The 13,684-nt window shown below is 33.6% G+C and overlaps 1 protein-coding gene across 4 annotated transcripts; it reads left to right on the plus strand.

Moving 5' to 3' along the window:
* The first annotated feature begins 8,757 nt into the window (after positions 1–8,757).
* LOC129870118 (serine/threonine protein phosphatase 2A 57 kDa regulatory subunit B' kappa isoform-like) lies at positions 8,758–13,439 on the plus strand. Of its 4 annotated transcripts, none has more exons than XM_055944725.1 (6): positions 8,758–9,241; positions 9,330–9,385; positions 9,472–9,528; positions 9,615–9,671; positions 10,155–11,372; positions 12,731–13,439. In XM_055944725.1, the coding sequence occupies exons 5-6, from the start codon at positions 10,215–10,217 to the stop codon at positions 13,091–13,093; spliced, it is 1,521 nt and encodes a 506-aa protein (XP_055800700.1). In that variant the 5' UTR covers positions 8,758–9,241; positions 9,330–9,385; positions 9,472–9,528; positions 9,615–9,671; positions 10,155–10,214; the 3' UTR covers positions 13,094–13,439. The 4 variants fall into 4 exon arrangements, with proteins under 4 accessions (XP_055800700.1, XP_055800701.1, XP_055800702.1 ...); XM_055944726.1 differs by having other exon boundaries at positions 10,159–11,372; XM_055944727.1 differs by having other exon boundaries at positions 8,758–9,109.
* The last annotated feature ends 245 nt before the right edge of the window (positions 13,440–13,684 follow it).

The following is a 13,684-nucleotide window of genomic DNA, read 5'->3' on the forward strand; positions in this document are numbered from 1 at the left end:
AGGTTCAACTGTGTCATTTTAACACCTTTTGCTTACATGGCATAAAGAGTGTAATACACTCATTATGCGCGCGTGAAAAGTTTATTTAGTCAATTTTTAATATTTTTTTTCATCTTCTTCCCCATTTTCCAACCACTATTTTTCCAAGCTTAACTCCATCCATTGTGAATGTTTTAAAAATGTAGGAAGAAACCTATTTCAAGATTTAAATATAAAAATAATCATGAGATTCTTTCTCGAAGGAATGTAATGTTTGCATATTAGAATAGATTTGATTTTTGGTTCCTTCAGCTTTCCTAAGATCCCTTTTTCTCTCCTTTTTCATGCATCTTTCTTTATTGGCTTTCACATTTTGCTTCACTATAAGTGCTTTTTTTTTTCCAGTTATTTTTGATGATTTCAATTCAATTTTGCTGCTTTGTTATTTGTTTGAAAGAATCCGAATCAATGGTTTAGCTTTGTTCTTCTCTGAAATTTATTATTTTGTGAGGAATGATTTGATGGGTTGCTTCTATTTGAATTGATTCAAATTAAAATTTTATGCAAGAGTTTCAATTTCAAGATTTGATATTTTTACAGATATTATAAATATCAGATAATGTTATATGTTCAAGTTGAAATTTTATGTGTTGTGAACTGGATTTGGTATATGATTGAGAAGCTCAAGGGGGGGGGGGGGGAGGGCTGCGTTTATGCAAAATAGGTATTTTGGAGAAGATGGCAACAGGATAAGTAGTTTTTTTAATTGGTTAAATTTTTTTATGTGGGCAAAGATGACATGTGTCATCAATCCATTGGCTACTTTTTGTTTTTCTCAAAATTAATTATTTAAGAATTATTTTATACACAAATGATAAATGTCGTCATTTGATTTGTCACTTTACACGTTATTCGCGAGTGTAACACACACTCCTTATATATTTTTGCTGATAGTAAACAAGTGTCAAAATGACACACCAAAACCTGACATGAGATGTCTAAAATGAAAATAGCCTAGTCTAGATGTCTAAGTGAAAGTTGGTGTCAATTTTAAGAGACCATCGATAATTCAGCCTTAAAAATAAGTACTATATAACATTCAAAATTAATATAATTAAGACATGACATTATAACAAATTAACAATCTAGCAATAAGTGGAGTTGTTAATTAATTAGCTTTAGAATTTTTATTCAACAATTTGTTTTAGTACACCTAATTAACAAATTGATACTCTAAGCGAAGGGTGCATTTGACGTGAAAAATGTTTTTTAATTATTTCATATTTTGTTGGTCAAAATATTTTCTTTTCAGAAAATAAGCTTCTTAAAAATCGAAAAAAATAATTTCTTGATAAAAGTAAGAAAAATAAGTGTCATAAGTGATGTTTTACGTTGATTGTATGCTCTCAATTCTCAATACTCCACCTCAATCTCACACCCGCGATCCACCATCCACCCCTATTCCCCTATAAAATGATATTTCTATTCTGTCATGATATGATATTTTTTACTGAAAAATAAATTTAAGAAATCACTTATTTTTTAAGAAAATATTTTTTGTGGAAAGGTTTTTTTTTCCTTTATCCAAACACACCGTAAATAAAGTTATTTATCGATAATTAAAGAAATTAAATAATGATTATCACCGCAAACAAAAAGTACAAGAAAATAAAACAAAAGACACACAAAATTAGGCTGAAATAGGTTACAATGTATTTGGACTAATTAATTTGGATCTTGTAAAAAAGTTTTTAAAAAAAGAAAAAAAAAGTATAATCCGACATAAACATTTGTTTGAAAAACATTGATGTGACATAATCTTCATTTCATTTATCCACGCTTATATGATTATCCAAGGCATAAAAAAGAGTTAGATATTTATTTTTTTACAATCAAATATGTATGTACTTTAACTTTTTTTTTTGAGTGTTTAAGAAATGCGGATGTTAAGATAAATGTGATGTTGTAACAGTTAGATAAGATTAGAAATGATCATATTCGGTATAAGGTGTAGTGTAAAATTATGGCAAATAAAAGTATTAAAAGGGAACGTGATAGACTTAAATTACATTAAAGAAAGTGGTCAAAGATTTGCAATTGCTTGATATCAATATAGACTTAGTTAAAAATAGGGGACAATTAATAAAGAAAGTGGTTCATATAGGTAATAATCACTAGTTGAAGATATATTTTAGATCAGTATGAAACTTTTATCATTATTCTAAAACATATTTTTTGCTTTTATTCTATTTATTATGATAAGGATATGAGTTTAAATATTAAAATAAATATATATATATTTGGAATTGAGACGTAGACATTATTTTTATATATATCTCAAACACACGAATAGAAAAGAAAAGGTCAAATCCATCGGTGACCCCTTAAAGTTGACACCAACTTTTACTTAGACACCTAAACTAGAAGATGTTCATTTTCGACACCTAATGTAAGGGTCTGATGTGTCATTTTGACACTTTTTAAATAATCTGAAGTTGGAGTCTAGAGCGTGTATTACACTTTCCTCCACATAGATTAGTTGACCAATTAAATCCTGCCAACACTACCAACTTTACACGTCATATAACTTTAAGATTAAATGGCCAAAAGTTGATCTTCAACACTATCACTCCATCGTCTCTTCAGTTCAAATGAAATTCTCTTCCTTCTTCACCGATCAAAACCTAAGTAAGTGTATCAAAGTTCAATTTTTCTTGATTTTCATTCAATTCTTAGTTAGTACTAACTGTTATGTTAGTTTATGTTGCCAATTTTCAGATTTAAAGGTTGAAATCAAGTGTTGGAGATTGCATTTTTGTTGGGCGTTTTGACATTTCTATCAACTACTTCTTGTGTTTGCATGTTTCATCCTTGAAGAAGAAGGTATATGTTCTGGTTGTGTCCACTCTTTGTTAGCATTTTGTAACTAGGTTTTTTTTGGAAATTGCACTGATAAAGTAAGGGGCTTTTTGGGTATTTCCTTTTTGAGATATAGATGACTATATATTGACATATGTTTTCATCATGGGGTCATGTTATCACAAACCCTAACCCTACTTACAAAGGAGAAGTAGATGTATTTGCCGTTGCCATTGATAAAAATCATTTTAGCATTGTCGAGTTTCTTTCATACACTGAAGATCTTGGGTACACAAATGTGAAGGATTTTTATTGTCAAAATAAAATTAACAATGAATTTGTCCAAGTTACTTCTGATATTCAGTTGTTAGACTATGTGAAAGTCTTAATAGATGGTGATGAATTTCATGTTTATGTGGTCCATGAAATTGATGAGTTAGAGGAATTACCAACTCCAGCTGGTCTTTTACCATTGCCAGACTCTATTGATGTTGGAAATGTGGAGAATGAGGTTGTTTCAGATGTGAATGAGACCGAGGATGTTTCAGATGTGAATGAGTTAGATCTACATAGTAGTGACTCAGATATAAATATCATTCCTGATGAAGATAGTTCAGATGTTGATGAAGAATTGAGATCTTTTACATCTGAAAGGAAGAACAAAAGAAATCTTAATTCTAAGAGAAAAAAGAAAGTACCTGAAGAAATACTAGTAGGTGAAGCTAGTATTGATAGAGGTTTTGAAGATATTGGAAGAAATAAAAAGGATAGATATGTTGGCAGATTAGGAGGAGATGAAGAGTATATTGATAGCTCAGACTGTGATAGTGATAATAACACAGATGTGGAAGATGTAGAAGTTGTTAGGGGTGTTGATCAACCAGGAAGAAGGAAGAGTAAAAATGCCAGGTATGATGCTGAATGTGAAGTCTCTATTTTTGAAGTTGGAATAATTTTTGAAAATGCTAAACAATTTAGACAGGATTTGACAAATTATGCAGTAGAAAATAATTATCAGATTAAGTTAAGCCTAATGAAATTCATAGAGTGATGGCTAAATGTAAATTCAAAGAAAAATGCAAATGGTTGTGTTATGGTGCAACTGATAGAGATTCTGGTAACTTTTTGATCAAGAACTACCATCCTATACATAAGTGTTGTCCATCAAATAAGAACAAAATGTATACAAGTAAATTCCTAGCAAACAAATTCAGGGATGAAATAACTAAACAATCATCCATAAATATTTGGGAAATACAAGAATTGTGCAGGAAGAAGTTAGGATTGTATGTGGGTAGAACCATCTGTTACAAGACAAAGCTAATGATTCTTAGAGAATCCATGGGTGACTGGAATATGGAATTTTCAAGATTATGTGATTATGCTGAGGTTATAAAACAGACTAATTCTGATAGTTCTGTTTTTTTAAGAATGGATAGAGAAACTGCACCGGAAAAGAATTTATTTATATACTTCTATGTGTGCTTGGATGCATTGAAAAGGGCGTGGAAGAAAGGATGTAGAGGAATAATAGGATTTGATGGATGTTTCTTAAAGGGTGCTTGTAAGGGTGAACTTCTAGTAGCAGTTGGCAAGAATGAAAACAATCAGATGTTTTCTGTAGCCTGGACAGTTGTAGATAAGGAAACTAAGCATAGTTGGAGTTTCTTTATCAATTACTTGAAAGAGGACCTGCAGTTGGGTACTGGACAAGGTCTTACTGTGATGGCAGATATGCAAAAGATAATTACATATTACATTTGCTAAAGCTATTAGATTATCTATTAAGTATTGACTTGCATTTTGTTTTATTTGTAGGGTTTTCATGCAGCTGTTGCTGAACTGCTATCAAATGCTGAAGTTAGAATGTGTGCTAAACACATTTGGTCTAATTGGAATCAAACCTGGAAAGGAGAGGAAAGGAGAAAACAATTTTGGAGATGTTCAAAGGCAAGTTTTGAAGTGAAGTTCAAGGATGAACTTCATAAAATGAGCAAACTCGGTAAGGATATTTGTGCTGACTTATTGCATTATCCAAAGGTGTCATAGGTTAGGGCATTCTTTCAAGAGCATTCCAAATGTGATGTAGTTAAAAATAACATGTGTGAGACCTTTAACTCATTAATCATATCATGTAGACACAAATCTATAATAACCATGTTGGAGGAAATTAGGAGAAAGATAATGACAAGAACTGTGGATATGATTAAGTTTGCCAACACCTGGATATCTGATATTGCACCTATGGCTAGATTTATCTTAGAGGAGAATAAGGACAACTCTAGGACATGCAAGGTGCTTTGAAATGCTGATGTTAGGTTTGAGATTGGAGAATGGGAGTACAGGCATACAGTTAACTTGGCTGATAGAGTTTGTAGTTGTAGAACTTGGTAACTGAGAGGCATTCCATGCCAACATGCTATTGCTGTTTTGTGCCACATAGAACAGGAGCCTAAACCTCTTGTGGAGCATTGGTATAAGAAGGATACCTTCTTAAAGGCTTATAGTCATTTCATCCAACCAATTCCAAATATGAAGATGTGGCCTGAAACTAACAATCCAAGGATTGAACCTCCTGAACCTAAACCAATGCCTGGCAGACTTGCAAGAAGTAGAAGAAAGGGCAAAGATGAACCAAGAAAGAAGTATGGAAAAACGTCCAAACAAGAGGTGAAACAGACTTGTTCCATGTGTAAACAACAAGAGATATTGCAAGGTAACATAATTTATACTTGTTTGTGTCTTTTTTAATCACTTGTTGAATTTTTAATGAACATATATTTTGTGGTTAAATATTTAGGTTGCTGGTCAAAGTTCAGAAGCAGCTACCCATAATTCACAATTTACTGGTCAAAGCTCACAAGAAAGTTGCCAACCTGAACCAAAAAACTTCAATCAACCTGAACCAACAACATTCAGCCAACCTGCATCAACAATATCAAGCAAGCATGCTTCTTCAACAACAGTTTATGCTGATACAAGTAGATTTAAGAGGGTGAATGATACAAGCTCAAGCCAACCACCATCATATGTGGATACAATTATTCCTTTTACAAGAGGAATAACAAGTCAACTACCTCGGAGGAGAAAAGAGACTGTTGGACAAAAGAGAGGAGTTGCAGCAACTGGAGAAGACTCTGCAAGAGGGGGGGACAAAGAAGCCATCATATGGTAAATCAAGTAATGTTGGATTTGGCATATTCACAAGTGCAAGTGGAACCCAAATACTCAATGTATGTTGTTTTCTCCTTTAGTTACATACTAATCTTCAGTAGTGCATGCAACTTACTTACTAATTTTGATTTCTCTTTTTCTATAAAAACAGCCAGAGACTTCAAGTCAAAGAATTCTGCCAACAGATTCAAATTTTAAGGATGCAAGTTCAGCAGGCATAGACCTTGGTTTGAAGCCTAGAGACTTGAGATAGAAAAATAGAGATGCAGTCACTACCAACCAGTTGCAGCAAATGGCAAACAAAAGAAGTAATAGCAGCTTGAAGTTTTGAATACTTTTTGCGGATTGCTTAACAGTTTAACAGCTTAACATAAAGTGTAACGTAATCACTTTTGAGGATTGTAACCTTGTTAAACCAGTCCACTGATCATGGTATTTAGCATAATGCTAACTTTGAGTTCATTGTGGATTATGTTTTTGAGTTACATTGTGAAATTATCATGTCACATAATGTTTTTGGTATTAACCAGTCCACCGTTTTTGAGTTACATTGTAGGATTTTGAACTTTTAATAAGTGAAATATGTATTCACTTCAACAAGATGTGAATTGTGAATTGTATACAACAATAACATCAAAATACATACAAATGTGGCCTAGCTTGAAATTTACAGCAACAACAACAACATGAAGATTATTTCTTCACAACAACAACAACAACATGAAGATTATTTCTTCACAGCAACTTTACAGCAATAACAACATCAAAATAATACTACACCACCACCTATCCAAAACATAGACAACTTTACAGCAACAACACAACACATTTTAACAATTAGGCTTCAATCTCCATATTTCAAACATTACCAACCTAGTAACGATCACACCAACAATAAATATATTTTTTGCTCGATTTATTTTTTCATCAAAAACCTTGACTTTCTTCAACAAATTCCAGATCACCTTATTTGCTTGAGGAGGGTGTCGATCTTCATACCAATAAAAAAATCATAGCCACCCATTTTCTACAAAATCAATCAGAAAAAATAATTAGAAACCCACAATTAACAGAAAATACTTATTCCTCTTTTGTTGTACATACCGAAAATAAATGGAGCTTTAAGATTCACATTGAATAAAAATTGCAATATATGAGTAAAAATATTAACATAAAGAATTACTTTACCTTTGAAAGTTTACAAGTAAAAAATCTACGACCTGGATTTAGTTGGGTCTAAGAAGTCTTTAATAGTGCTTCATTACCACATTTACAATATCGACATTCATTCAAAGAGGCCATGGAAGAGTTGGAGAAGCTCGACATGGAAGTGTAGGAGAAGAGTGACATGAAAGAGAGAAAAACAAAGAAGAAGAGAGAACTGATTTTTGCCTTTTTCTTTTTTCAAATCAGAGAAACAAGCTAAGAAATTAGGGCAAAAATGAAGAAGAAGGGGCATAAATATATAGATAAGAGAGATATGATCGTTATAGGCCTTGTTTGATGTTAGATCAGATGAAAAAATAGCTTCTATGCGCCTCAAGTAAGTGAAAAACACGCGAGGTGCCAGCTGTTTAAAAAGTGTCAAAATGACACATCTAACCCTTACATTAGGTGTCTAAAATGAACATCTCCTGATTTAGATGTCTAAGTAAAAGTTGATGTCAATTTTAAGGAGCAACCTATGGAATTTGACAAAAGAAAAAAAACAAACAAGAAGAATGACCACGTGGAACCCACCAATCGATCAGATTTTTTATTTTTATTTTTGAAAATAAGTTTACCCAACTTTTTCTTTTTAACTACATTGTAATATTTGAGCAAATTTCACAAGATTCTTGTGAACTCAATTATATCATAAGCTGAACGTGTCAACTATAAAGTGGTTGTCTATATAGAGGGAGATTCAAATAATATATTTTTTTGATTTTCAACTCGACATTTGGTATTCATATTACAGACTAAATTCAAATTATTACTTCTATCTTTTTCTTTACACCTGAAAAGCATAAAGATATACAGGATGATCCAACCACATTTTTTATAAAAGATATAAAGAGAAATATTGCTAGTATGTGAATAAATGTTTGCAAGACTCTTTCTATAAACTTTTTCTTTTATTTTTAAGAACTCAAACTCCTAATATATAGCTAATATTTGACTAGATGAAATAAATAGAATAATAAGAGGTGTCAAGTTTAAACTCTCTTGAAATAAAAATTATTATGATACAATTTTTTTTCCTTTTGATCAATCATTTACGATATGAATTTGAATTAATCACAATTCTAAAAAAAATACAACTAGATATTGAGAAAAAAACAATAAAAAAGAGTTAACACTAAAAAAACATACCTAAATTATGTGTTTTTATCCACAACAAATTCTTTTTTTCTATCAAAACACTTGTCGATGATAAATTAGCTAATATTTATTTTCTCAATCTATAATAGGCGTGTGCAAGATAGCTTATTATCAAAGTATATTTTAATATAAAAGATATTAAAGTATATTTTAATAACATTAACTTACAAAAGATATTTTTTCATCTTTAATCAAAAATTTTAAATTCGAATTCTTTTAAATACAGAGTCATATTTATTAAAAAGAATAACATGAAACTTTCTAATATAAAATTCAAATTTAATCGAGCTATCGAATAAGAAACTAAACAAATAAAATGAAGTGGTTTTACGGTTGGTGAAATGAAACAGTATTTGACAAAGTAAATAATGTTAGGAGGAGGAAGAAAAAATAATTAATATGAGTACATAACAGTCACCATCTAATGCCGGCAATTTCTGTGAAGATGCCACTCAGTCATTCAAGCTGTGGCACTTGGATCGAGGACAGAAAGAAAGAGAGAGAGAGAGAAATGCCTCACTCACAAATGGAAGAAAGAGAGGCCATTGCAGTAGTAGTACTACTACTTAGTTAGGACATGAACAGACAACAACAATCAAGAATTTGAAAGAAATTAATCTCTGTGTGTGTGTTTTTTTTTCTTGATAAAGGTAATCAAGAAAAGGAAAAAAATGGGCTCCTCAAAAACCCATCATTGTGTCTTCAATCCCAAGCTAAAAAAGAAAGACATGATGTGATTGCCTCCATTACCTTGTTTCCTTCTCTCTCTCTCTCTCTCTCTTATTAGTATTATCAAAAAGCTTCAATCTTTCTGCAATTTCATTTGACGAATCTTTAGTTTCTTAGTAGATTGACAAAACCCCAGGTTCTATTTTCTTACTTTGTTTCTTAGATCTTTTGAGAAATGCTGTAATATTGCTAAAGTTTGATCCTTTTTTTGGTTTCTTGAATAGTTGTTGGAGTAGTTTTGGGAAATTCCTTAACTTCAGAGCAGATTGACAAACCCCAGGTTTTATTTTCTCACTGTCACTCAGATCTTTTGAGGAATGCTGTGTATTGCTCAAGTTTGATCCCTTTTTTTGGTTTCTTGAATAGTTGTTGGAGTAGTTTTGGGCAATTTCTTAACTTCAGAGCAGATTAACAAAACCCCAGGTTCTATTTTCTCACTGTCACTCAGATCTTTTGAGAAATGCTGTGATATTGCTAAAGTTTGATCCTTTTTTTGGTTTCTTGAATAGTTGTTGGAGTAGTTTTGGGAAATTCCTTGACTTCAGAGCAGATTGACAAAACCTCAGGTTCTACTTTTCACTCTGCTCTTAGATCTTTTGAGAAATGCTGTGATATTGTTCAAGTTTGATCCTTTTTTGGGTTTTCCTATAAGTTGTTGGACTAGTTAAAGATTTCAGCTTTAGTTATTCATAGTTTGTTGAAACTGATATTGCTCATGTTTGATCCTTTTCTTCATAATGCTTACTTTTTGGCCTCTGAATGTAGTGATCTACTATTTAATCATAATCAGTGTTCCATTTTATGTTGTGGTGGCCTTTGTGTGAATTCTATCCCAGATCTGAGATTTATGCAACTGTAAATAGGTGGATTTGGGAATGAGATTTCGGTTTCGATGAGCTTTTAGATGAAAAAATTGATATGTAATTCTTATAATATTGTCTGTCTTCTAAACATTCTGGTTATGTTAGCCACAAGATCTGTTATTTTCTTCAAAGTTTTGTGGTCTCCTGGTTTGTTTTCTTATGCTTAATTCCTTGTAATATTCATAGGTAGATTGTTTTGGAGTGTGGCTTAGGTTTAGTCTTGCTGCAAGTTGGAGGAACGCTACTATGCTTAAGCAAATTCTTGCAAAACTTCCTAGGAAATCATCAAAATGTGATACGTTTGATACGTCGGGAAGCAATTCCTGCAACAACACCTCAAACTTGGGGAATGGAATTCAATTTACCAATAGTTGCACCGTCATAGCAAACAGGCTGAATGTAGTGAAACGGATGTCGACAGCAATTTTCCCTGCAAGTATTGTGGCCGGTGGTGAGTCTGTAGCACCACATGTGCCCTTTAAAGATGTTTCAAATGCGGAGAAGCAAAGCTTATTTGTAAGCAAGTTGAATCTCTGCTGTACAATTTATGATTTCAACGATCCAGATAAAGATTCCGCGGAGAAGGACCTGAAACGACAAGTTTTGCTGGAGCTGAATGAGTTTGTTGCTTCAGGATCTGCAAGATTCACGGAATCAGCAATTTCTGCAGTCTGTAAAATGTGCGGAGTTAACCTGTTCAGAACTTTTCCTCCCAAGTATCTCTCAGCTCGCGGTGAAAGTGAAGATGAAGAACCTATGTTTGAACCAGCATGGTGTCACTTACAACTTGTTTATGACTTGTTCCTTAGCATCATCGGTCAAGGTTCTCTTGATGCAAAGGTTGCTAAGAAATACGTAGACCATTCTTTCATATTGAAACTGCTTGATCTATTTGATTCTGAGGACCCAAGAGAAAGAGAATGCTTGAAATCAATATTGCATCGCCTTTATGGGAAGTTCATGATGCACAGGCCTGCTATCCGAAAGGCTGTAAGCAATATCTTTTATCGTTTCACTTTTGAGACTGAAAGACATAATGGGATTGCGGAGCTCCTGGAGGTTTTTGGAAGTGTAATTAGTGGTTTTGCTTTACCATTAAAGGAAGAACATAGATTATTCTTCTCCAGGGCCTTGATACCTCTACACAAGCCAAAATCTTTGGGGATCTATCATCAACAATTAGCATATTGTGTTGTACAGTTCATAGAAAAGGAACAAAATCTGGCTAGCATAGTGATAACGAGATTGTTGAGGTATTGGCCAGTGACAAGTAGCCAGAAACAATTGATGTTCATCAGTGAGTTGGAAGAGATCTTAGAAATGATCAGTATTGCAGAGTTTGAGAAGATCATGGTGCCACTGTTTCGTCGTATAGGCTATTGCCTTAACAGCTCCCATTTCCAGGTAATATTTTTTAATCAAAACGCTCTTGTCTTGCATAATTCTCAAAACTATTATGGTCCCAATAAAGAGGGAGCTCCATGCAATTGTTATGGTATCTCCTTGAGCCGATGGTCTATCCGAAACAAGCTATCTACCATCATTGGTACATAATTGAATTGGTCTCGGTTATGTTTCAGTCAACAGAATTGGAGACAACAATTTCACATGTATGATAGATAAATAGCAAATTCAATTCTCGGGCTTACGGTTATGGTAATTTCAACTTCAAATGTCGTGTCAATAACTTTACAATGGTTTGTGAAGCTTAGGATGTCACCAAGCACGAAACTTTTTGTCATTTCATGCATTTAGTAGACTAGGTTTCGTATCTTTATATACCATACAAATAGTTTTGACTTTTAAGCTGAACTTTAGAAGCTGGCTCCGTGAAAGGAGAAGGAAAAAGGAAAAAAAGAAGACCTCGGAAGTTGGATTTTGAGATCACACTATCATTTTATTGCACCCTTCTTTGAAAACTTTTGTCAATCTGTTAATATTATGTGAAATTCTTGAAATATAGATTTTTCTTATCCATAGAATTCTTGAAGATTTATTGTTGACAACATAGCCAGCTATTTACTATCTCTTGATCAGCATGCTACATCTCCCATTCCTTTGTGGGATATTTCTAGCCCTTGAAAGGGCCTTTTCTGCATCTGGTTTGTCTTAATATCTATACGTTGTCAAGGTCTCAGGTTCAAAACCCAATGAAGTTACACACTAGGTGATTTTTTTTGATCTGTCCATTGCTTGGTGGACAGAGATTCCCGGTATTTGTGTTGATGGGAGGTAACAAGTATCCCGTAGAATTAGTTGAGGTACGCGCAAGCTGCCACGGGCACAACGGTTGTCAAAATAAGTATATCTATACTTTGCAAATGCTCTAAACTCTGAGCTCCTCCGAGAGGCTAATTTACTTTGTTTATCCCACTTTTGACATAAAAGATGCGTACTCATTTTTTTAAAGAATATCGCAATGATTTGGGAGCAGAGTAGATAATACTTGCATATAATATTCATATATCCGACCCAAGTTTAGGATTGAGGTGTAGTTGCTTTTCTTTTTCCCTTTTCTGGTGGGAGGGGGTTTGTTCCACATGTACAGAAAAGGGAAGCCTGGTGCACGAAGCATCCTGTGTTCACACAAGGTCCGTAGATGGGCTGCATCCCCAGGAGTGTACGGAGTTGGGAATTGATTTAGTACTTTGTCAAATCTTGTTTCCGTTTTCTTCTTCCAAATGCAGACTTTCTTGAACTTGTTCATACAATTGACTGTTTGCAACATTTACCTTATTCTCCCGCTTTTAACGAACTTGCAGGTGGCTGAAAGAGCACATTTCTTGTGGAACAACGATAACGTCCTTAACCTCGTGATGCATAACAGGCATGTGATCATGCCAATTATTATCTCAGCTTTAGAACGGAACAGCCAGAACCACTGGAATAAAGCAGTTCTTAATCTCAGTCAAAATGTGAGGAAAGTCTTTTCCGAGATGGATGAAGAGCTTGTACTCGACTGCCAACGCAAACTTGAAGAAGAAAATTCAAAGTCAAATGTAGCAGCCGAGAGACGAAGGTTGACATGGGAGCGCCTAGAAATTGCTGCTAATTATGAACCTATTACCGTTCCTTCTAATATTCCAGGCCTGGTAAAACCCCCCACCTGTCTCGTTTCTTGCTAATTTGACCGTTGATCGATAGAAAGAACCATCTTAGCTCTCATTCACGCGTTTTTTTATTTCGTGAAAAAGTAAAAAAGAAACATGCATGTCCTGTTTCTTTAGTGTATGGATTTGTGTCTTGGAATATGGATATGGATGTATATAGGAGATGCCACAAGGCATCATGTTCACATTTCAACTATTTCCCAAAGCTGTGCTAAGTGACTGCCACTACCATTTACTTATTCTTTTGGCTTTTTAAAAAGATAAGACATTTGGTTGCACTCACTTACACTGGGTAAGGATAATGCTTTCGGAAAAAACCTCTCTATCTCTACCTCCACGAGGTCGGGGTAAGATTTGTGTACACTCTACCTTCTCCATACTTCACTTGTGGAGTTACATACCTATGTTGTTGTTACTTGGTGCACTCACTTGCACCACAGTTTTTTGTTTTTGTTTTTTTGAATCGGATCGTTATACTATTCGCGATCAGCAATGAACCATCTTAGTATGCTCTTCTTCTCAAGAATATGAAGAGATTATTTTTTTCAGTATCAAAAGAATGCTTTAGCTGTTTAGTTTTGCAGGTTAGCAAAGTCTACTAGGTCA

Source organism: Solanum dulcamara, chromosome 10 (assembly GCF_947179165.1).
Source record: "Solanum dulcamara chromosome 10, daSolDulc1.2, whole genome shotgun sequence".
Lineage (NCBI taxonomy): Eukaryota > Viridiplantae > Streptophyta > Magnoliopsida > Solanales > Solanaceae > Solanum > Solanum dulcamara.